This window comes from Rhipicephalus microplus, unplaced genomic scaffold (assembly GCF_043290135.1).
Source record: "Rhipicephalus microplus isolate Deutch F79 unplaced genomic scaffold, USDA_Rmic scaffold_14, whole genome shotgun sequence".
In the NCBI taxonomy this organism is placed as follows: Eukaryota; Metazoa; Arthropoda; class Arachnida; order Ixodida; family Ixodidae; genus Rhipicephalus; species Rhipicephalus microplus.
In genome coordinates, this window is record NW_027464587.1 from 34,120,277 (window position 1) to 34,142,999 (window position 22,723).

The following is a 22,723-nucleotide window of genomic DNA, read 5'->3' on the forward strand; positions in this document are numbered from 1 at the left end:
CCGTCCTATATGTGTCCCATTTGTGACCATTTTGTATGTCTTCCAACTGTTGAGATTTGGTCGCCGGTTTTATGTCGCCTCGAAGTGGCCGTCTTGAATGTGTCCTGTAAGTAGCTACCTTTTATGCAGACCACAAATTAGGCCCATTGCACTGTCTGCACAGTGCGGCATAATATCTGCTGCTATAATTGTAATGTACATGGACATGAATACGAAACTCTGCAAAATTACTCATTTATTATCATTTACAACCTACAGTACAGAGAATTGTATAAAACCATTCAAACAAGCAGTGAACATCTGTTGGCAGCTAATAAAAAGAGGATTCACAAATCAGCCTCAGCTCCATAACACACACACTATTAACATTTTTAAAGGTTTGGCTTGTATGGCATTTTTTTTTCAGTAATAGACAATCAAAATAATATCAGAAATATGCACAAAGAATTTTTTTTTTCAAGTAAGGAACTCGTCACGGCAGTAATATGTATGACCAAGAGACCCTTGCAAGGCACTCTGAACACTATCCGCCACTTAGACAAGCTTTGCGCATGTAAATCAACCATTCAATGTACCATGTTGAAAATGTATCGGAGTGCCTTTTTGGGCTTTATGTGTCAATTACAAATTCATGAAGCATTCCAGAGTGAAAAAAAGGAATGGCATGACTTCACAACATCAAAAATAAACACACATAAAAATAATTATAGCAATAAATAACAATGTGACAAATCATCAATTCACTACTCAGAACTGCTCAATAAATGCATGTTAAAATAATTCAATATTGCAATAAATTAAGAATCTGACTAACACACATCAGTGCACAACCAAAGATGCTTGGTGGGCACCAAACTGCCATTGCACTACCAAAACTAATTTCTGCGATACATGAAAACAAGTAGGGTTACAAAAGCATATCTCAATAAAATGTGCAGTGAAAATGAAAGAGTGAATTAACGTGTCTCATCACAATAGTAAAACCTCAGTTTTAAAATCGCTAAGAATAGAGCGACCAGGTCGACTGATACCCTAATGCCTGGACTTGAGTTTTCAATATTTCAAAATGCCTTCAGTAAGTTATCATAAAAAATTTGAATACGAGTAACTATCAAAGCAAAATATCACACATGGTTAGTTGCACACAAAATTAAGTACGAGTAAGTAATCCAGCACATGAATGCACTTGCAAAATGACTTTCTAGAATACAAAAAAACAAGCAGTTTAAAAAGCCTATCAGAATAAAATGTGCAGTGAATACCATATTTACTTTCATAATGAACCCACCTCCAACTTTGGAGCAGCGACATTTGGTCCTTCAAAAAAAAAAAAAAATCTTCTTTAGTTTATCCATTTTATTTCAGTGAAAGCCAGTGCCATTTATGATTAAGACGTTAATCACGCCATTACAAAATAACAATGCAGTAAAGGTCAAAACGTAGCTTGACAATGCTTAACAGTTGCAAGCAGCCACAATTTAAGTCGCACCTTTTAGCAGCAGACCAGACCTGTCAAACTCGGAAAAAAAACTCCGATTATAGCACCATGCAAGCACAGCGGTGCCAGAACTTAGTACAACCACACTGATAGCGCAACCTGCGTGCCCTGCTATTCAACGCTGCGTTTTACAGTGAAAGCTGTTAAGAGTTCACAAGGGTCGATCGCATGCATCGTAGTTGTCTGCCACAGCAGGTGTCTGTAACCACTATCACACAAAATAAAATAAAAACTAAATAACACCAACGACATAATGGGACTCAAACTGGGGTCCCTGTGTGCCAGCCCAGTATTCTGTGCTGACACGCAGAGCCACACTGCTGCTTGAAACTCAGTTGCAAACTAGCCTTAGACACGCTTGATGATAGAGAAAGAAAGCTTATTAATACGAGTAATAAAAGATTTTAAAACAGAGAAGGAACAACCAGGCATCACACAATGCCAATTGCATAATGACTGGGTCGCCCAATGCTCCAACTCATTACAAAAGCTTCAGGCATAATTTTTAATCATCAGCCACAGCATAAAAAATTGCACAAATTTCCTTGCAAGTGCATAGCGGGTACCCCGCTTCTCCTGAGTGATAAAGGATGGCATAGTGAACTCCTTCATACTACACAAAAATTATGACAATTAAATGTGCCGTAGCAGTTACTTCAAGATTGTTTAAGAGGGCAGACTGGTCTTTAGGACCAAAAAGTGACGAAAAAATTCTTTTAAAGTTGACATATTTGGTTTCTGCAAGTATTTTTCTTTATCGCTCTGCATATTTTCATACACCAGGGAGTGGTAAGTTTTTTGTAATGCCATTCTAACTGTCCAGATTCTTGGTGCTGTTAACATGCTGAAGCTGCAAGAAAATGGGGAACAGACTTCGAGGCTTCTTTATAATTTGCCAGCACCTGTGTCCGAAGCTCTACTACCAATTTATGAGCACCTTTATGAGAATTGCAAAACATGCACACCACGATTGTTGCTTTTTGAAGAAACTGTGCGTTTTCAGTTTTTCCCATTTTTCTCGAAAAAGTAAATTTACGACTGTTAAATTTCGAAGCCTCAATATCTATGCAGCTAGAGCAGGTACAACAATAATTATTTTTGCAATGGAAACCTGTATCTGTGTATAATGCAAAGATGAGAGCAGAATTATGAGCACAAGCCTTTTTATTTAATTACTCACCAAAATTGTAATACAATTTCACCTCCTTTTGAAAATGAATAGTTCATTTTGCTGTAAAATAACCAAGAAAGGCCTAAAACAATAATCTCCTGCATACTGTCAATCTATAGTCATTAGTTTATGTTGGCATATCTTAAATATCACTTTTAATTAAACACTTTTTTCTATAATGGCCTGAAACAGGGGGGAGGAGGTGAACTTCACTGATTTCGGGAACAAGATGAGCTAAAGGATAACTAATTAAATATTTGAAATCAGCAGAAATAACTGCATAATCATGCGCAGTTTGATCAAGATCACTGAAGAAATAAACAAAAATTTGTCTAAGACCAGTCTCCCCTTTAAAAAAGGCTCTGAAAGGCCACTTTTCCAGCTTTAGCTGCAACTGTGCTGCTCAATGTGTGAAGGCCTGGCTGTTTTATTGATGTTGGGTCATAGCCTCCTTTATTTTCTGTGCCTGCGCTTTGCCGCCGGGATCAAAGGGAGCCGACCGTCAGGCTGAGTTCCCACAATCACCACCAGGCGGCGCTGCCTTCCCAGAACCGGCAGAGCCTGTTCACTGACTCCGGTGCTACCGCCGGCACTGACGGGTGGGTCCTTCGTCGCGCGTTTTTAAGCGGGGCAAGCTTAAAAAACAAAAGTGTGATACCACTCCCGTGTGCCACTTAAATATTTAGGAGAGAACATATGCAAGAGAGAAAGAATAAGTACGCAAGATAGCACATTGAACAGAACACCGTACCTTCAAGGAAACGGTAGAGAAACTTGTTTATTGCGTATTAATTCATTCGCAACCCTCGGAAACGAACAAGAGGGCGTCAATCGAAACGTTCCTCACACGCACACAGTCTGACGAGCTTTAGTACCCTCGTTGACACTGTTCACAAGCAGCAATCACAATTTTAGCAATCACAATTTTTTTTTCTGATCGCCGCGTCACTTCTCGGGGCTTTTGTCGAAGGCTGCAAGTAGCGCGGATATTCTTCGAATACTCTAGGCACCACACCTTTCATAAGCCTTCGTGTTTTACATCCTTGCTTAAAATCAGAAGCAGCGAAATGATGACTGCACACGGTTGAGTAGCAGGAAGTGGTGTTCGGCGTCCAATTGTCTCGTGAAATGACTTTTATCCACTTTTGCCGCAACTCCTCGTCGCTTGGAATTTCGTGGAATGAAATTCCCACTTCCTTCTTTTTGCTTGAAGACTTGCAACCGGGCACGCAACAGTACGCCATCGCACCTGACGCGTGTTATCACAGCCGAATGAACCACGGAGACTTGTGTGCGTAGGCCGCTGCACGAGACAGAAACGAGAGAAACCGTAAACTAACATTCCTGATTACTTAGCGAAATTCGCTGATAGGTGCGCGGAAAAGCCTCACGAGAAAGAAGCGCGAAAAATGATAGCAAAGCATGAAACCGGCCCTGCAAACACGAGGTGCAAACGACGTTGTTTGTTTACACGCACTCACTTATTGCCGCGTGTCATCTGTTCACGCAACACAATGAAGCAACAGTTAAATATCATACTTGCTGAAAGTACTACGCTGCGAAGATAGGTGCGCAGAAAAGTATTGCCAGAAAGAAGCGCGAAAAATGATAGCCGCGCTTGACAACGGCCGTGCAAACGCGGGGTACAAACAACGTTGTTTGTTTATACGCACTCAGTTAATGCCGCGTGTCATCTGCTCACGCAACACAATGAAGCAACAGTTAAATATCATACTTGCTGAAAGTACTACGCTGCGAAGATAGGTGCGCGGAAAAGTATTGCCAGAAAGAAGCGCGAAAAATGATAGCCGCGCTTGACAACGGCCGTGCAAACGCGGGGTACAAACGACGTTCTTTGTTTATACGCACTCAGTTAATGCCGCGTGTCATCTGCTCACGCAACACAATGAAGCAACAGTTACAATTATATTTGCTGAAAGTACTACGTACCGTTTTGGTCGTAAATAATTGGTGTTGCAAACGTATGCGACACGAACAAAGGTTTCCTGGAAATGCGTCGCCGCGGCTGAATGCGCCGACTCGATTCTGGGATGCGAGCGCCCCTGGCGGACAGCAGACGCAAAAAGAGAGGAGGATGCGGGAGGCGGCCGAACGGGCCCGGCGGACTGACTGCGCGGGCACAGAAAATAAAGGAGGCTATGGTTGGGTTTGTCATAATGAATAATGAAATTTGTTGGACACCTGCTGCGCAGTGCATGATCAGCCAGTAGGCTATGGCTACGCGGCCGCTTTTGGTCGAGCATGCGCTGGAGCATGGGTGCAGAGCGGCTGGCAAAACTTTGGCGTCTAGCCGTTCGTGTTCGTTACGGGAGATAACAAGAGCTGCGGGCTGCAAAAAAGGTTTGTCTTGCAATTCGCGAACCAAAACACAGACAGTTCCTTTTGTGAAGTAAGTTCAGTTCTCACGTAAAAACAACTCCACAGTTCTGCCAGTGAAGCTAAGGCCAGCAGCGGTTGGTCGGCAAGTTTTTTTATACTGTCATGGATAATTTTTGTCGGAACTACCATGAATTTTTTTTTTGTCCCACGTAATCAACCCTCCCCGAAATTTACGTCAACTTCTAAAAAAGAAAAAAAAGGAGAGTTCATTAAGCGAGTAAATACGGTATTAAAGTAAGGATAAGATAGCAAATCATCACAATACTCAAAGTTTTAATTTTAAAATGACTTAGAATGAATGCAACGATCAGGTGCAGCCAACTGCGATTATCTCAGATCAGCTGCCAACTTGTCTGCGGGCCAGCATGGAGGCAAGGCTCGTCCTGATCTCCTTGATGCTCACCTTGTATAGGGAGCAAGTGTAGGCTGCAATAGAAAGCACAAAATAACAATTCAGCAACACATGTATGGGTTGGCAAAGCCCAATTAGTCATGCCTTTTTTTTTTTTAATTTATTCACAACATGTTTCAGAAAAGTTTAAAATGAGCAGGCTATACACTATATAAAAATTTTACATAGGAAATTCGATTAATGCATTCTTGGCGAGCGTAGGTGCGACCTAATGAAACAGACTTTTTCACGTGTGTCTGTCAAAAATATGTTTGAATATTGTTTCTGCATAATGCAACGACTCGGAAATTTATAGATACTAATGACCACGGTTATTTCACACCATTGTTTTTTTTTTGGAGCAGAACAGTGAGGGTTTGGAGCACGAAAACTTTTTTTCAGTGAACTAACTTTAGGCCTTGGCTAACAGTGGTTTATGTAAGATATTACAAAACTATCAAATAATACCTTCAAGCTAAAAAAGTTATGAATAAAAAAAGTGATACTGGACGATTAGGCTAGCCTCTCATGGCCCCCCTCTCCCCCTCATTCCAGAAAAAAAAAATTGCCTATGCTCCTGGCCCCTGATGACCATTAATATTGAAATGTATTCAAAATATAAATATTTAAAAACCATTTCTATTTAAATTAAAAACTAATCAAGCCTTCACTGAGAAGTGCTGTTTGGGAAATTTGTTTTCAAAAACAGCGCCACCCAGGAAAGCATTGTTGGGGGCAGAAAGAAGATGATGGAAGGGAACAGTAAAATCTAACTCTCAATTAAGAAAATGGGTCTAGGACAGGGGCTGCACTGTGAACTGGGGCTCAAGGCCTTCAGCACAGTGCACTGATGAACACCAAATGATAAGCACAGCAGAGCTTTCACAGATTTCTCATAGTGCAAGAATGAGCATAGCCCAGCTATCACCACAACGAACAATAACAGCAGCAGGGCAATGTAGCTTGACTTGCATTTCTGTATGTGCTGCAATTCTAGTAGTCCCTGCAATTTGTGACAGTGAAATAAGTAGTGCTAAATGTTTTGTTTCTAAAAGCCACAACCAGTCGGCTGCAGCACATGCTTTCAACCTAAGTGGAGAGGGATTCGCCATATTTTGGGGGAAATGTAGCAGGGTTCGCATTGCGACAATTTGGTGCAGCAGTAGCCCTGATCCAAAAGTGAAATCTCTGAACATGCAACCTTTAGGGCCCGGTAAGGTCAGTCGCACTGGTGAACAAGTACCAACACCCATATATTTGCTATAACACATATTAAAACAGTTTTTTCACAGGCCCTTTCCAACTGCGGTCTTCCTATACAGTAATGAAAATAACTTACTTTTTGGAGCATACTTTGGAGCAGGTAAAGTACTACTTTGAATCAGCCATAATTGTTTTTGGAGCAGAAAAAAAAAATGCAAATTTTCAGCAGCTACTGGTATTTTGGGGGCAGATATTGAATTTTCTTCACAAGAATTGGAGTTCAGAGCATTGTCAAAGTATCTTGTAAGTACTAATATATTTCACAGAGAACAATCAATGTGAATTTCATGAAGCGAACCATGGCAGGTTGTCAAAAATGAGCTGTGAAACAAGCTACAATTTAACATACTAGCATTTGTGACAGAAATCAAATCAAACCATAGTCAAGTACCACATTCTAGAAGTAACCACAGTCCCATATAATTGTTGCCAAATAAGCAGAAGATGATCGGTACAAGATAAAAGCAATCCTGTTTGTTTTCACACTTCACGCATGTCTAGCTGAGAAAAAAAAAAGCTATATGCTCAATATGCCAGTTCTTGTCGTCTTGTCGTGCAAAAGAGATCAGAGCCTATATTGGTGCACATAGTAACACAGTACACAGATTCTTTTTTAATCTCTTTAGGACTTACGAGCCTGTAAAGCCATAAAAATTCATCATCTCATTCTCTGTCATTTCACGGCAGGTTTACAGCAATTACTAATAAAAATTACTGTTCAGAGCAGCATTGCCTTTCTGGAGCAGTTTGAAGCAGCACTTTTATCACTGCGTAAGTTCATTTTTGTAGAGGCTGATATTTACAAGGTCCTGAAATTTACTCTTCCTCTTCTTTGTTATACGTCATGTTTTACCACTGTGGCGATATAATCCTAGGCAATATATAGTACATTTCAAGTTCACAAATCGAAAAAATACCACTAACTAACATCCCACTCCTGCTTAGGCCTATTGGGTCTGTAGTATAGCAAAAAAAAAAGAGGAGATAATAAATAAACGTGGAAGTCAAATGTACTTACACACTACTGCGTCCAGCCTCCTCTTGTCCAAAGCCTTTTTTGGAGGGGCATCCTTATTTGCCGGGCACACCTTCCCCTTCAACGAGCTGTTTTCAAGTTCTTCAACCGTGAATACAGCCCGCAGCAGCGCTCTCGCGAACTTGGATGGCTGAGTCTGTGTGCTCAGCGTAATCCTTTCTAGGAGCTTTTCGTCGATCAATACTCCATCTCCTATGTCCACCTGCAAAAAATAGAGCTGCTCATACAACTAGTTGCTTCTTTACCTCAGGCAAGTTTGCTATGAAGCAATACATCCAATATTATGCCACTAGTCACAATCGCCCGTCAAAGTAAAAAGGTACTTGTTTACCAGCCTGACATTGAGCCCTATCAGCAATTTTCTCTTTCACAAGAACAGCATTAAACAAAAAAATCAAGTACCGCATTTACTCACATATTATGCGCAGTTTTTTTCCAGACAATTCGGCTCCGTATTCGAGGTGCGCCTATTATGCGGGATAAAATTACCAAAAATTTTATTCCCAACTACAGTACAAGTCGCGAACATTTGCGCTAAAGCCAAAACAGCCTCCTTCGTAGGCTACACTAGCACAAAACTTCTTGAGCATGCGGTCTCGCGTGTCCGACAATCGAGGCATGCGATGCAGTGATCATTCAGATATAAAGAAATTAACGTCTAAATACTTGCATTGTCAATGAAAAAGTACGAAGAGAAAGTGCCATAGCTGAAATTCGCCAATCAAATTTCAAGCGGCCTACATTAGGCACATTATCGCAACCGAAATTTAGGGCACTGTACGGTACTAATCGTTTAATTTTGTGGCCTCGCACTCCATATTCAAGACATTGCAATCGAGTCGCAAACCCCCATTCCAGTGCTACAGCGCCACCCAAGCCACCTTTTCTTCAAGGAGAGCTATTGAAAAGAGTGAAGTTGATTCCGCACAAAACTGCAACTTTCATTGCCCGCCAACGTTCGCGGTTGGGAAGTCTACGATGACAACGCAGTGGAAATATTAAAAAAAATTGATTTCTCGTTACCAAACTGGGGTTGTGCCTATTGTGTGAGTAAATACTGTACTCGCCACAAGTTTCTTTTATCAAATGAGTAATACACTTTTTATTGAGCTTAAGTCGTAAAGTATTTTACGCCCTGTTAAAAAAGCACGCGCAGGAAAATTTCGCATGCTAGTTTTTCTGTTGCAATGCGTAGCCAGCGAGCCACTTTTCACAGCTGGAAAGCCCATTTTCTTGAGACTGCAATGGTGAATTATTTGGAGATGATTTTATGCCACCCAGTACCGGTGTTCACTTCAGAGAGCGCCAAGCGAGACGGTACCCAGCATGGTTTCAGTGCAAACATGGCTCGCTACATGAGCACAAAAAATGGCATGCACATAAGCACCACCTTGAGAACTCCTTTTAACGTATATTTTTGTAAATATGAATGACACCCCAAAAACGCATTGCCCAGGCAAGGACATCAGACTTTGTACTCCCACAAGCCTGCCACTGCCTTCCGTAGAAAAGGTCTGCTAGAAGAGAAAGCTTGCAAAAACTGCGGCACCCAAGACAAACTTTTCTTTCCCGTATTTTAAAACTTCTGCTGCAACAACCATGGAATAACTATGGCATCATCGGCAAAAATATCCATCCTTATTGACCATGAAGTATTACTCTAAAACCACTTGACGTTCTTTTTAGGCGTCCCTCCGTATTATATTTATTTTTTACTTTGCTTGAGTTCGCCATAATACTTTTCATTTTAGACGATCTTTGTAATGTAACTAACACAATTGTCACATGCATTGTGCTTAACACACAAGAGGTGCAATTCACATGCACAAAAAATTTTTATAGTGAACAGACAGAAAAAAAAAGCTTTCATAAAGCATGTGGTTGTAACTTCTGGAGCCACAGAAAAGTGATCTTTCTTTTTTTCTTGAAGATGTGCAATCCACATTACACATTCCTCCAAGTATAAACTTTTAGATGCGACACCATGTGAATAAAACGTATGGCAAGATGCCACTTGATAAAAGTAATACAGAACCCACCAATCTGACAGGCATATACAAAAAAACAAGTGCTTACATTACCATCCCATAAAAGCGCCTAGACTAGACAGACAGGAATGCATTGCGTCAAAGAGCAACTAAAATGTACACACAGACCACATCAGACAAGCTTTGTAAACGATGGATGAACATTCGCTTTGACTACTGGTGAAACACAAAAAATGCAGAAAGGCACAAGCATAAGAAAAAGCGCTATTATAAAATCACATTCAAGAAGTCACACCATGCAATAACCACAAATCAGTGATAATGAAGCCACAAACCTGAGCAGCAGGCACGATAGCCGGTGAAGCTGCGGAGGAGAGAGAGTCTGTGAGCTGGCTTGTGGCTTTGCGAAGATTGCTAGCCGTTTTCTTTATGTCTGAAAAAAAAAAATCAAGAAGAGGTCAGGATCTACACTTGAACCCCTTTAAGAGGCATGCACTGGGCAGCAACTCTCTCTTATACGAGATGTCTCTTATAAGTGAAGTTTTATGTATGCATTTTCTTATCAACCTGTATTTTACTTTGAGCACACTGGTGTATCTTATACTCTTTTGTGTTATATCAGTCTCTCTTGTAAAGTGGTGCGACTGTACAAGCTCTATAACCGGCACATTGTATTAAATCGTCACAAAGTGCTTGGGAAATACCGTGAGGCAACTAGCGTTATGTGGAATGAAGTTATCCTTTCAGTACAGGTGGCAACAGTTACCTCTGTATGAACAACACTAAGCATGATAACATGCACAGGGTCTAAGACAAACAAGGACAAGGAACTAACAAGGACTAGCACTACTAGCACTAGTCCTCGGTTTGTTGTCCTTGCGAGTCTCATGCGCTGTTTGCGTCGCCATGGAATACCACTAGCCTGGTCACACACCTTGCTGCAGTTTATTTCTAGTTCCTCGGCCTTTGTTATTTGTGTTCTTCCAGTAGTAGTCCTCGTTGGCTCCTTGTTCTTGAAGTGCCTTAAGCACTGTTCATGTCACCATAAATTACCATTTAGCCCAGTCACGCACCTATATTTAGACTAAGAATGGGACACAGTGGGTGGAAAACAAATGCAGAGTGAAGAGTAATTTTTAGTGACTATGCACCATATTTTAAACCATTCATAAACAATCAAAGGTTCTACACATTTCAAATGGTAATAAACCGATCTTGAAATGTTTGTGGTGTCTGTAACTACTTTCAGAGTTGGATTTTTTTTTTGTATGAGCATTGATCATGAACTGCATTTTTTTTCATGTCACATTGAGAATAAAATGGCTTCACCATGTGCCTCATACTTAGCAGCCATCGCATGTAACTCCACAGGTAACTTGGCAAATATAGTACTGCCAAGTTGGGAAAATCTGTACTCAGTATTGTTGAATGTTATTTATTTTGGGTAAGGTTTCATGCTAAATATAAATATGAGCTTAAAAAGTTTGTTACTGGGGTCTTCTGCAGGGATGACACGCTGATTAGTAAAGTGACCATGAAGCAACATGCATTACTTTCTTTTATTGGGGCCATGAACCACCCCTCGCACTTGGTATGAAACACCGTGGAACGATTCGATGCCTCCCAGAAATGCATAGCCGTAAGAATTTTTTGAAAAGCTAATGTAGGACCAGTGATACAGGGATCACAATCCCCCCTCAACTTGCTTCATTTAATGTGAGAGGTCTGCGTCGTTCGCAACCCCGCCTAGTGCATTCTATCACATCGCTTCAATGTTTTGTGGTTTTCTTTTCACGTAACACGACAGGGCTGACGGCTGCAGCCAGCAACTCATAGTTCCAATCAGCTGCTTCTCATCACGCTCTAGCTACTGTAGCTGTGCAATCTGGCATGGTGCATAATCACTCGGGAGAACTGAATAAAACTACGAATGCGCGTGCGCACGCTGAAGCCACCGCTCGCGACCATTTTGTCCCCGAAGTGAGCGCGCAACTACTTGTTTGCTGCTGGCGAGCCAGTGTTTATTATTTTTAGTTTGAAACAGTGTCTGCCAATGGTGCTCTAAAGTGCCGAAGCTGACTAGACACTAGTGTGGAGCAGGGTACTGGGAGGCTCGCACACTGCACGATGCACGCTCGAGGCCGACGTTGCGGCACACATGTTTTGGGCCGAAATCAAGCGTTTCAATTGCTTTTGAAAATTTTGATCATGGCAAGATCACAATTCTGACTGAAACACAGGCACTGCAAGAAAAAAAATAAGTGAAAAAAAAGCGCCAGATCCGCTCAATTGATGCTCTTGCCAATGTGAAGCCAACACGTTCACATTGCACTATTCAAAAACAGATCATGTTGTTTTTACTTTGTACTTCATTTCAGTGGCCTGCCTTTCTATCACGTTTAAAAATACCGGTTTTTGTCTCTCAGTGCTCACGACAACCTAACAGAACATAATTGCCTTGTTATATGTGTCGCCCAGGATCAGAACGTCTACCTGGCATTCCCTGTCGAAAAATATTTTAGCGTAACCACAGATGCGACCTGCATTTAACTTCTAAGCAAACTTCCATGAGCGCACGCTCGAACATACACTGGTGCGCAGAGTTCAGCAGATAACAGTTGGCCTCTACAGGAAGTGAGTCATCTTTCTGAAAACTTTGAACGAATATTTTCTCTATTTCAGTTTATGTCTTTAGAAACACAGTGCCAATGAGAACAAGCACCTCTGATCTAAACAACGCTATCGATTCGTGTCAGCTATTGGCCAATAATCTTTTGAGACGTCAGATGACAGACACCCACTTGCAATTGACGAGTGAGAACCGGCCTCTGTTTGAAAAGGGGCACCTGAAAAAACAGCAACTTGGCGCTTTGCTTGTAGCCTTTATGTGACATGCATGGTTGCAATATTTCACTAAGCAGTTGATAGCTGTGTCTGCTTTCCGCAGAATTCATTTTTTCAACAAGCCCGAGGGGTGCAGCGTGACCTTTTGAGTAACAAAAACATATATTTTTAGAGTATTGTAGGTGGTAATGTGTCCTTTTTTTTTATAGTGTAATAACTAATGCATCTAGGCAGTTTTCCTTGCAACACCTACAACACTACTTGGAAGTCTGTGATAGTGTCCCTCACCATGCCTCACATTTTATGCTGTTTTGTACAAATATGATGCCCGATTATTAAAGCAGGGGTCAACCCAAGCCTTACCACAACTTGTTTCTATCAGCTGCCTGAAATTATTTACCAAGAAAATAATAAAAAACAAAGACTTCATCCTACATACCAAGTAGCTCTTTGGCTTCTATATATTTATCTTTGATCTTCTTCCTTTTGGATCTCTCCTCGTCGAGTTCTGTAGCAAGCTCGCCAATTCTTGCCCTTGAGTCTTCCAAGTTCTTGCCTTAGAATTAGGAGTTCCTGCTCCATTCCGCAGCTGCACTGCCGCTGCTCGGGAGTTTGTTGAATAAACAAAAGAGTGTTAATAGCTTCAGTATTTTCCCAGTAAAAGTTTTAAAGTCATACAGTCATGATCACATACTACACCATGCAGAGGCATTTAGGAAGAAAGCATACATAGCAAAGACTTTGCAAACAGGATGATAAAGAAAACAAGGTTGCTTTTTAGTATACAGGGAGCTTGCATATACGGCGGTAACGGCATGGACTCTGGGTAGGCAGCCATTTTTTTTGTCAGAGGTAGCCGGGGAGTGCAGCAGCGCCGTCATGTTTGCGAGCGTTGGCGTAGCTTGCAAGTGTGATCGAGTGCGATCGCGATGCAAATTAAACTCTAAGAAGTGTCGTGCACAATATCAGCCTCACCGCCAGACTACACCGCAATGATGTGCTAGAAAGACCTCAAGCAGTACGAAGGAGAGACAAGAATTTGCTTCGAGTGACCCATTCACGCTTCGTGCGGGCGACTGTGTAAGCAACATGACCTTGTGGCGACATGTTGACAGCTCCAATATTCATAAACTTTTTGTTCCAAGGACGAGTTTGGAAACCCGGTAGCAGATGAAGCCCAGAAAGGCCCTCAAGGGTCACAGGTGTGTGTAGAGTGGCCGGGTACGGCGGCCATGGGTGAAGAAAGTCGTCGCCGGCACCACGGTCGTCGTCCCTCAAGTAAATTGACGAGCGCACGTCTTGTGCACAAGCATCTGTCGTACTCCACTTAGAATAATGGCGCAGTGGGATGTGAGCAGGCTTCGCTGTTCCCGGCCATGCATGTGCAGTGTGCGGCAAGAACCTCGCCATCACTTTTGCTTATGAACAAGACGTCGATGGGGGCTTGTTAACACACTGGAAGTTTAACCTAAACAGAAAAAAACATTAGCATCTACGGCAAAATCAAGTGATTTAACATCTCTTACTTAAGTGACAACGATCATGGTATCGGCGGCGAATTTCTTCATTCACGACTCCAACAACCAGCCACTCGACGCACGGCCACAAGTGCACGCCGCTTACACAGTCGCCCGCACGAAGCGTGAATGGGTCCACTCTGAGCATATTCTCATCTCTTCTTCGTACAACTCGAGGTCTTCCTGGCACAGCTTTTCTGTGTAGTCTTCTGGTTGGGCTGGCATCATGCACGACTCTTCTTGGAGTTAAATTTGGGTCGCGCTCGCACTTGATCACACCTGCAAGCTATGCCAACACTCGCAAACATGACTGCGCTGCTGCAATTTCCAACCACCTCCGACACAAAAATGGCTGCCTACCCAGAATGCATAGCGTCGCCGACATTCATGCAATGATTGATTTGTGGGGTTTACCGTCCCAAAACCACCATATGATTATGAGAGACGCCGTAGTGGAGGGCTCCGGAAATTTCGACCACCTGGGGTTCTTTAACGTGCACCCAAATCTGGCCATTCATGCAAGCTCCCTATAGAATGAAACAGAAAAAAAAAGCTATGTAGAAAAGTTTCACCATTGATGGAACAGTTGCTGGCAGGCCCTCTCTAATTTAATCACAGAAAATAAGGGAATAAGCGACAGGATATACAGAGCACTCGACGAGCAGATGCATGTGTGTCTGCCATGGCCTTGCACTGCTTTCCTCTCAGGAAAACTAGAGATTGACATCTTGCTGGAACTTGCATACTCACCCAAGCAGCAATGACACTATGTCCTTCACAAAGACAAAATGCCATACAACATGGCCTCGCTATATTCACGGGCAGTACAGAAGAAGAAAAAAATATATATATAAGGTAGGCCTCAACTAGCAATTCGCATGGCCGGGAAAAATACTACACCCTCTGTAGAAGTGGCTGTCACCACGTTCTATATGCAGCCTCTTTACAGTACCAGCCTCACCTTCGGTCTTGCAGAAGAGCTTGGAGCCGCTTGGTCCATCACAAGCCTGGTTCTTTTGCGCTCCATAGCCATCTGTGATCCTAAAACAATGTCGATCATCATTGATATCAATGTCATTGAAGTTTTTAGAGAAGCATCATGCATTTTTGGTTGAGAAATAACAGATAAATATGTTAAGGATCACAAATGCACTGATGGGGTATCCCCCTCATTTACAACTATGACTAACTGCAGATTGATTACAGAGCAAATAATTAAAAATAGCAGGGCTTGAAGAAACAGCACAAGCAAAAATGCACCAAAACAGATTTACGTTTCGTGCAACAAGCATTCAACAGACAGGTGTCAAGAAAATTAAGCAAGACTGTTACGCATTTCCCCCCAATCATTTGCCCTACTGCATTTTACTTTTGAACCAGCAAAGAGGTGAAATAACACCACCTCACTTTGTCCTCTATTGAAAGACAAGTGATATCCAGTTTAGTTCAATGCAGTGCAATCAGACCTGATAATTGGCTTGGCAAGTATAAATTCAGTGTATTCATAAATGCCAAGGGTGAAAAAGGTTGGACAGTATCATGCGTGGCTGTTAATTGCTTACCCTGCTACAACATTTAAACGGCATGACAATGAAAGAGAAAAATAGGAGGAAGCACATCATTAGAACTAAGCACAGCAAAAACCCCTGAATTTCAAACTAATGCCTTTATAGTTGTTTTCACCTAATCAGATGAACTACGGACAAACAATGAACTTCATTATGGTACTGAGGGGCGACTCGGAAAGCCCCCTTAACACGGAAAATTTGTATAAAAACCACAAAACTACCTGGTCTGCTGATGAGGACTATAAATCACCAACTAATAAAACGAAAACTATCACCAAAACGCCGCACGAAGTGTAGCAAGCAAGCAGACACAAGATTACTTCGAACCGCCAAATAAAAATAACGCGACTGGCAGAAGAATCAACATATATCTCTGTAAAGCGAGCAGACGTCAAACAAAGCAAGTTGCATGTACGCTGGTCATGCACTCATGCAACGTTCGTGCAGCCGCATGACCAGCGCGTGAGCCACGAGCTTTAAATTGGACACCTGCATACCACAATGAGCAAACCTTCCGGAATAATAAAATCCACCCTTCGACGTTTTCGCGTGTGCTTTTGAATATATTTTACAGCAGGTGCATTGAACATTCACAGCAACCAAAAGATTCAAAAACCTCCCGTTGCGTCGATAGACATGGTACCAAAGTATGCATTAACGTGCGAGTACCCCAAGATTGAACTGTTCGCTACAAAAATATCAACAAATACAGCGCGGTTCCCGAGCATTGAATTCTATTCACAGTATTTTAGAAACGTGGTGACATAACAGCGCGACTGGCTGCGGCGAGAACAGTGTGGTGAGAACTTTTTAAGCGCGGACAAAAAACTGAAATGAGTATGAACCATAAGGCCTATTGTAGGGCCAAGCAACCAAAAATATTCCCAAAATGTATGCTGGGGCGTACTCGTCGTCCTTCCAGAGGAATTGTACAGCTTGGTTGGTCAGCGTTGACACACATTTCGGATCATCGATGAGCTGGCAGACGACAGTTTGGGACTTGATGTTGCGTACGGGATACACGTCCCATTTATCCTCCGACGCCCATTTAACAAGTACGTGGTCACCCATGCCAACAGAAGACAAAATTTTGCAGCAAAATGCACGTTCTGCACGTGTTTATTAACGACGTTCACACTCCGCACCTTTTTTCTTCCTCCGTGCTCCGCTCTGTCGGCTTGATCACTATAGCGATAGCGCTGCTGGCATGACCTGCTCCGTCTAGTTCTTGTATTGCGCTCGCGTCGTCTCAAATAAAGTTTCCGTGAATAACATTAAAATTTTATATCCAGAAACATGCAAGCAATGTTTTATCAGAGGACGAAGGCGTTATGTGTAAAACTCCAGTGTCGCCAAAATAATCAACTATCTTAACTATAAAATCCATGTCAACAATTGAAAATTGCCTGATATTTGCCTAAATGTTCGAATGTTTAGGTTGTTGCTCATTTTAAATAGTTTGGTATTTTTTGTTGGTTAAAAGCTGTCATATTGTTCCTTTTAAAGCTTTAGAATATTTGTTTCAAATAAAACGTGGAATGAGAATTGTCACATTATAGGCCGGCGTTGGAAATAGATGTGGTGTCATGAATATTTGATTCGCATTCGAATCGGTTTTCTCCAACTGACTATTCACACACCCCTTCGAAGTTTCCGTAGCCCTCCACTACGGCGTCTCTCATAGTCATACGGTGGCTTTGGGACGTATGGTATTCCACGTATGTATGGTATTCCACGTATGAGAAGGCGGTTGAGGCAGCTGAGGCGTGCCTTCCCACTTAATTCACGCATTCTAATCACTGTGTAGGCTGTTTCCGCATTGTACACCATCATTTTCTTTCGTTTATACTGCAGTGGCACTTCACGTTCTAATACATACCAATGTATTCAGCTATAAAACAAAATATATTGTTTTGTCTACCCACGAGTCCTCATATTGAGCCTTCACAAAGGACGAGGGCGTTTTGTGACATATATGCGTGAAATCTGATTTATGTTGAACGTATGTGCATGCCACAGTGTGGAGAGCTTGGTTTTCAAACCACCGAAACTGAAATAAAAAGTGCATGTATACACAAATATTACAGCCTCGACTATGACACAAGCACATTACCAGACACGTGTACTAGATACGCCATCAGTACGCAAGATAAAAACGTAAACCATGATTGACTTTGGTGTTGACTGTGTCTACCAATCAAGTTCATGAGGCGACTTCCAGGCATGCCCTCCCTAACAGTAGTGAAAATCTGCACAGACCGGGGTGCTATTCTGGACACTGTCTAGTTCCACCATATTGTCAAATTTCTTACACATAATCGAAAACATAGGTGCCCTACTGGTGGTTGAAAATTATTGCCCTTGTCAAAAGTAGTCCCACCTTACTTTTGACCAATTCTCGTTTTTTTTTCCCTTCGTTTTGTGTTGTATCCCCACTTTTACGTATTGTTCGGCGATTTGCCTGCACAAACTGTAAACCTGATTATCAAGCGTATCAAAGTCTAGGACGTGCTGCTCTAGTTTATGGAAGCAGTTTTTCTCGGAGGAAGCTCATAGAACTTTCAGGATGAGGTGTCTTGCTCTTGACTTCACCGTTGTGATGGAATCACATTCAGCCTGTAGCCGCCTCAGTCCTCGACTTCTTTACTGGGGTTAATGACATCTCGCGACGGTAAAACAACACCACCTCGCCTCTTACATTTAATTAAAGGTGCAAGCTCATCTGAGTGCACGGCTGCTATGCACTCTTCACAGGTAGTTGCAGTTCGACCTTTCGAACAATGAAGCGTGCTATGTATGGCACCACAGAACCGACAAAAGCAGAAAAGCTTTCGGGCTAGTCAATACGATGCGTATTGTCGTGGTCATCAAACTGCAGGACTGGGGCCTAGCGCATGTCAGTGAGATTGCTCCTTGGATGTACCATTGCTGCAGGAGTTGTTGCATTCAATACGGAGAGAACATCTTGGGAGCAGTGTCCAGAACTTGAAGACGTGACTTCCGTCTGAACCAATAGACGCTTGTATGCAGCCATAAACTGCGAAGCTGTTGGGTTGTTGTTATGGCCGCCTCATCCGCGTATTGATTCAAATAAATTTTCTGCATAGTCTTGACTGAGTTTGTGTGTCAGTAAGTATTTCAGCTGACCCTGGCTGACAAGTCTGTCAAACATCCTTTCCGTGCTTGCCATGCGTATCCGAAAACCAATGAATCCGTTTTTTAGTCCTTCTGTCACTGCCGGATCTCTCAGCCCGTTTATGTACGCTCGAGTCTCCACAAAAAAAAAAAAAAAAAACGACTTCTAGAATGCTTCGTTCCCCTGCCGACCTTGCCAGCGGGTTCCTGGAGTTTAAAATGTCAAACAAGCCATCAAAAGTTCTAATAAACGTAGATCTTGTGCTGGCCCCCTTGAATTGCGGCAGCTTTAGCTTTTGTTCGCAGAAGTCCAAAGCATCGGCAACTGAGGCACTCGATCAGTTGTACAGCATATCATACCTTCATTTTCTTGCTTTTCCCATTGGACGTGGACTTTCGTAAGTTTGTTTCCGAGCCACAATCCCTCTTCACGTTGAAGTGAAAGCACTCTGGCGCGAAGGACAAAGAGCGAAGTGATCTCAGTCTTTCGCATTCTACTTCTCACGGCGAACGGCCCACTCCCAGAGGCTCCGCATTACGGGATCTTTAGTAAACCTGTAAAACGAATCCGGACTGTTATGTTTTGGACGCTTAGATCGCGTCAGCTATAGGTCCCTTTAGTAACGAGCGCGGAATGGCTATGTCGAAGACGTTTTCGTGTACGTACAGGTGGAATGTGAGGCCACAACCTTGTTTCAACGTGTTGGCACATCCGTAAATGACGCAAGAGGCAACCATTGTAAACCATTTGTCTTTACAAGCCGACAAGGTGAAACAAGAACGAACGAAATCAGCAGCTCGCGAGGGCGCTGAGCACGCTTTTTTCAGTTCAGTTCAGGCTGTCAAGGTGGATGGACGTGTTTTTTGAGCGCTCCGGATCGACTGCGCAGATAAGTGTTGTTGCATGTTTTGAGCTTGTCTCTATAATTATAAGGCAGCGGTTGAAATCTTCGTAGCACTTATTTTATGGTACGGCTTTTTCGGGGGCCAGTCACCAGGTATTTATTAGTTAGTGCGGGTGTATGTGTTTGAAATTTTTTTGTTGTTGTTTTTTTTCTTTTGCCCCCCCCCCCCCGTTGGGGAGGTGCGCGTACATTGAACACGCAAATTTTTGTAGTAGAGCTTGGACTTTCTTTTTTTTTTCGTAGTGCAGGGCTCGAGTTTAGTAATTATCGAGTATAGGGACAATTGGTGTCAGAAAGGCATGGTTAAAAAGACTGTAAAGTGTTGAGGATGTGGAGTGGGTTTGAAAGTGGACCCAAGCGTAGAAGCGGATGGAGAAGAGGCTGACGCGAAGTGTAGGCAATGTGAGGTCGAGGAAAAAATGGAGAAAATGATGGTTGCCCAGAGTGAACTGCTGATGAAAATCGCCAAACCCGAGACTGCGTTGGCGACAGAGCAAGAAAAAACGAGGGCAATGGGAGAAAGACTGAAGTCCACCGAGGAAGTGCTAGCGAAGCTGAACAAAGAAGCGACCTACCGAGAGAACAGTAGGGAACCGGCAACCAGAACGGTGGAGAAGGAAAAGCAAGCAAGCTTGGAAAAAACAGGTTTAGCCGGTTCAACTGTTGCAAGGCCCAGATTCAGCGAGGTAGTGGTGGGGCAGGAAGGGAACAAAAGAGCCGGCGTCACAGGTGCAAGTAGCCCCCAGGTGCAGAACGCTCCAGCGGAAAAGTCACAGCATGTGATAATCGCCGGGGACTCAAATTTAAATCGATGCACAGAAGCCATCAAAGAGAGGGTAAGAGGTGACAAGAGGGTTGCAGTAGGGGCGTTCCCAGGACGCAAGCTGGAAGTAGTCATGAAGTAAGCGAGCGCAAAGCTCAAAACGACAGCTGATAGACGTAACCTCGTGATAATTTCAGGCGGTTTAAACGATGTCCTAAATGAAGATGCAGCAGGACTAGCAGCCACACTGGCGAAAGGCGTCGATGACATGCGCGCCACTTCTCCTAAGGTGCAGGTAGTGATATGCACGATACCGGAGGTACCGGTGCGTGATAGCAACCTGCAAAGAGCGGTGGTCAACGCAAACCAAGAGATATGACGGATGAGTCGAGAGAAAGGCTTTGAGGTGGTGGAAATAAACAGAGAGGTGCATAGGTGGGGGGGTTTTCAACGAGACAGAATTCACTTCGATGGGCGGCTAGGTCATGAGGTGGGTTGGCGACTTGCAGGACGCGCAGTAGCTTTTTTGGGGGGCAGCAAGCGAGCCCTTCGGGGTGCAGGATAGCTAGTAACGAGGAAAACAACCAGGGAGACTCTTCGACAGGTGGTATGGACAGATACGATTCCAAAGTGGCACCAATATCTAAGATACGTAGAGTCCGGGGCATAAATAGACGTAGCCACGAGCGCCGAGCCAATTCAGACATAGGGTATATTAACATGCAGGGTGGTAGGAACAGGCTGAAGTGGGAAGAGATAGAAGAACAGCTAAGGGAAGAGAGGCCGATGGTATACGGTTTCGTAGAAACACATATCAGGGACATGGAACAACCTCCGAACAATCCGGACTACGCGTGGGAGTATTGTAATAGAACAGAAGGCAGCAGAAAGGGGGGTGGTATTGGGGCATTCATTCATAAAAGTACAGACTGGCAAAGGGTCAAGCAGGAGTGCAAGGAACATTTATGGCTAAAAGGGAAAGTGGCAGGCCAAATGACACTCCTTGGTTTCGTGTACTTGTGGACGGGAGCAAAGGCCAGAGAGGAAAACCAGGCAATGGTAGAGTGTATATCAAAGGACATTCAGGAGTTAGGAAGAGAGTGCGAGATAATTATACTAGGAGACATGAATGCGCACATAGAAGATATAGATGGGTATACCGACCCGACAGGCAAAATGATCATGGATATGTGTGAAAGGCTTGATTTGATCATTTGCAACAGTACCGAGAAGTGTGAAGGGCAAATAACATGGGAGGTAGGAAGGCTTCAGTCGACGATAGATTATGCTCTGATGTCACATAGGATGTATGATAAGCTCAGGGGAATGCACATAGATGAAGGTGGCTCCAGAAGTCTGGGTAGCGATCACAAACGTATCAAGCTAAGTTTTGGAAGAGCAGTGAAAGTGGGAAGGAGACATGATGAGCAACTACAGGAAAATTTTTATCCAGAAAGGCAAATTGAAATAGCCACTAAACAAATTGAGAAAGTAATCACGGAGGATAATAAGACAGTGTGGACATACACGAATCTAATTAGACTCTTTGAGATAGAGCTTGCTAAGACGCGTGACAAGTCACCCCGGAAAAGAAGACACAAACCCAAAAGTTGGTGGGATGAGGAAGTTAAGAGAGCCATAGCAAAACGTCAGGAAGCCTCTAGGGAACACAGACATGCTAAGCAGCGGGGTGAACCGACAGATGATGTGGAAAGAAAATGGCCAACCTTTCTAAGCTGTAGAAGGGATGCATCCCTTCTGATCAACGAAAAGATTAGAAGGAAGGGAGCTCAGTGGCTGGCAGAAGTACATAAAAAAAAGATAGAAAGGCAGCTGCGAAATTTTGGAACCATCTAAACTCCCTAAGAGATGAGACGAGCCTAGAGCAGAACTTTAAACTACAGCCCAAGGTGCTAGGCTAGAAGGGGACGAAGCTATTGAATATATAAGAACAAGTGTGACAGAAAAATTTCAACAAAGAAGTACTTTATGCACCACAATAGACAAAGACGAATCAAGTGGTGCAATGGCTCCATTTTCACAACAAGAGTGGGAAAGGGCTGAGAAAAGGGTTCCTAGTAGTACATCAACAGGCCCAGATGGCATTCCAATTAGGCTGATAAAAACATTAGGTCCGAAGTCTAAGCAGGCTTTGAGAGAGGCAGTGAGTACAATAATAATCGATGGTGAAGTTCCCGATGGATGGAAACTTAGCAGGATGAGCATGATCAATAAAGGAAAGGG

At 43.0% G+C, this 22,723-nt stretch overlaps 1 protein-coding gene across 1 annotated transcript; it reads right to left on the reverse strand.

Annotated features, from left to right (window-relative positions):
- Positions 1-218: 218 nt before the first annotated feature.
- Positions 219-16,747, reverse strand: LOC119180693 (uncharacterized). Its single transcript, XM_075882769.1, has 6 exons — positions 16,584-16,747; positions 15,070-15,149; positions 10,682-10,777; positions 10,083-10,180; positions 7,742-7,961; positions 219-5,495 (listed from the first exon to the last, which is right to left on the reverse strand). Exons 1-6 carry the CDS (start codon positions 16,745-16,747, stop codon positions 5,407-5,409), a joined length of 747 nt encoding a protein of 248 aa, XP_075738884.1. The 3' UTR covers positions 219-5,406.
- Between the last annotated feature and the right edge of the window lie 5,976 nt (positions 16,748-22,723).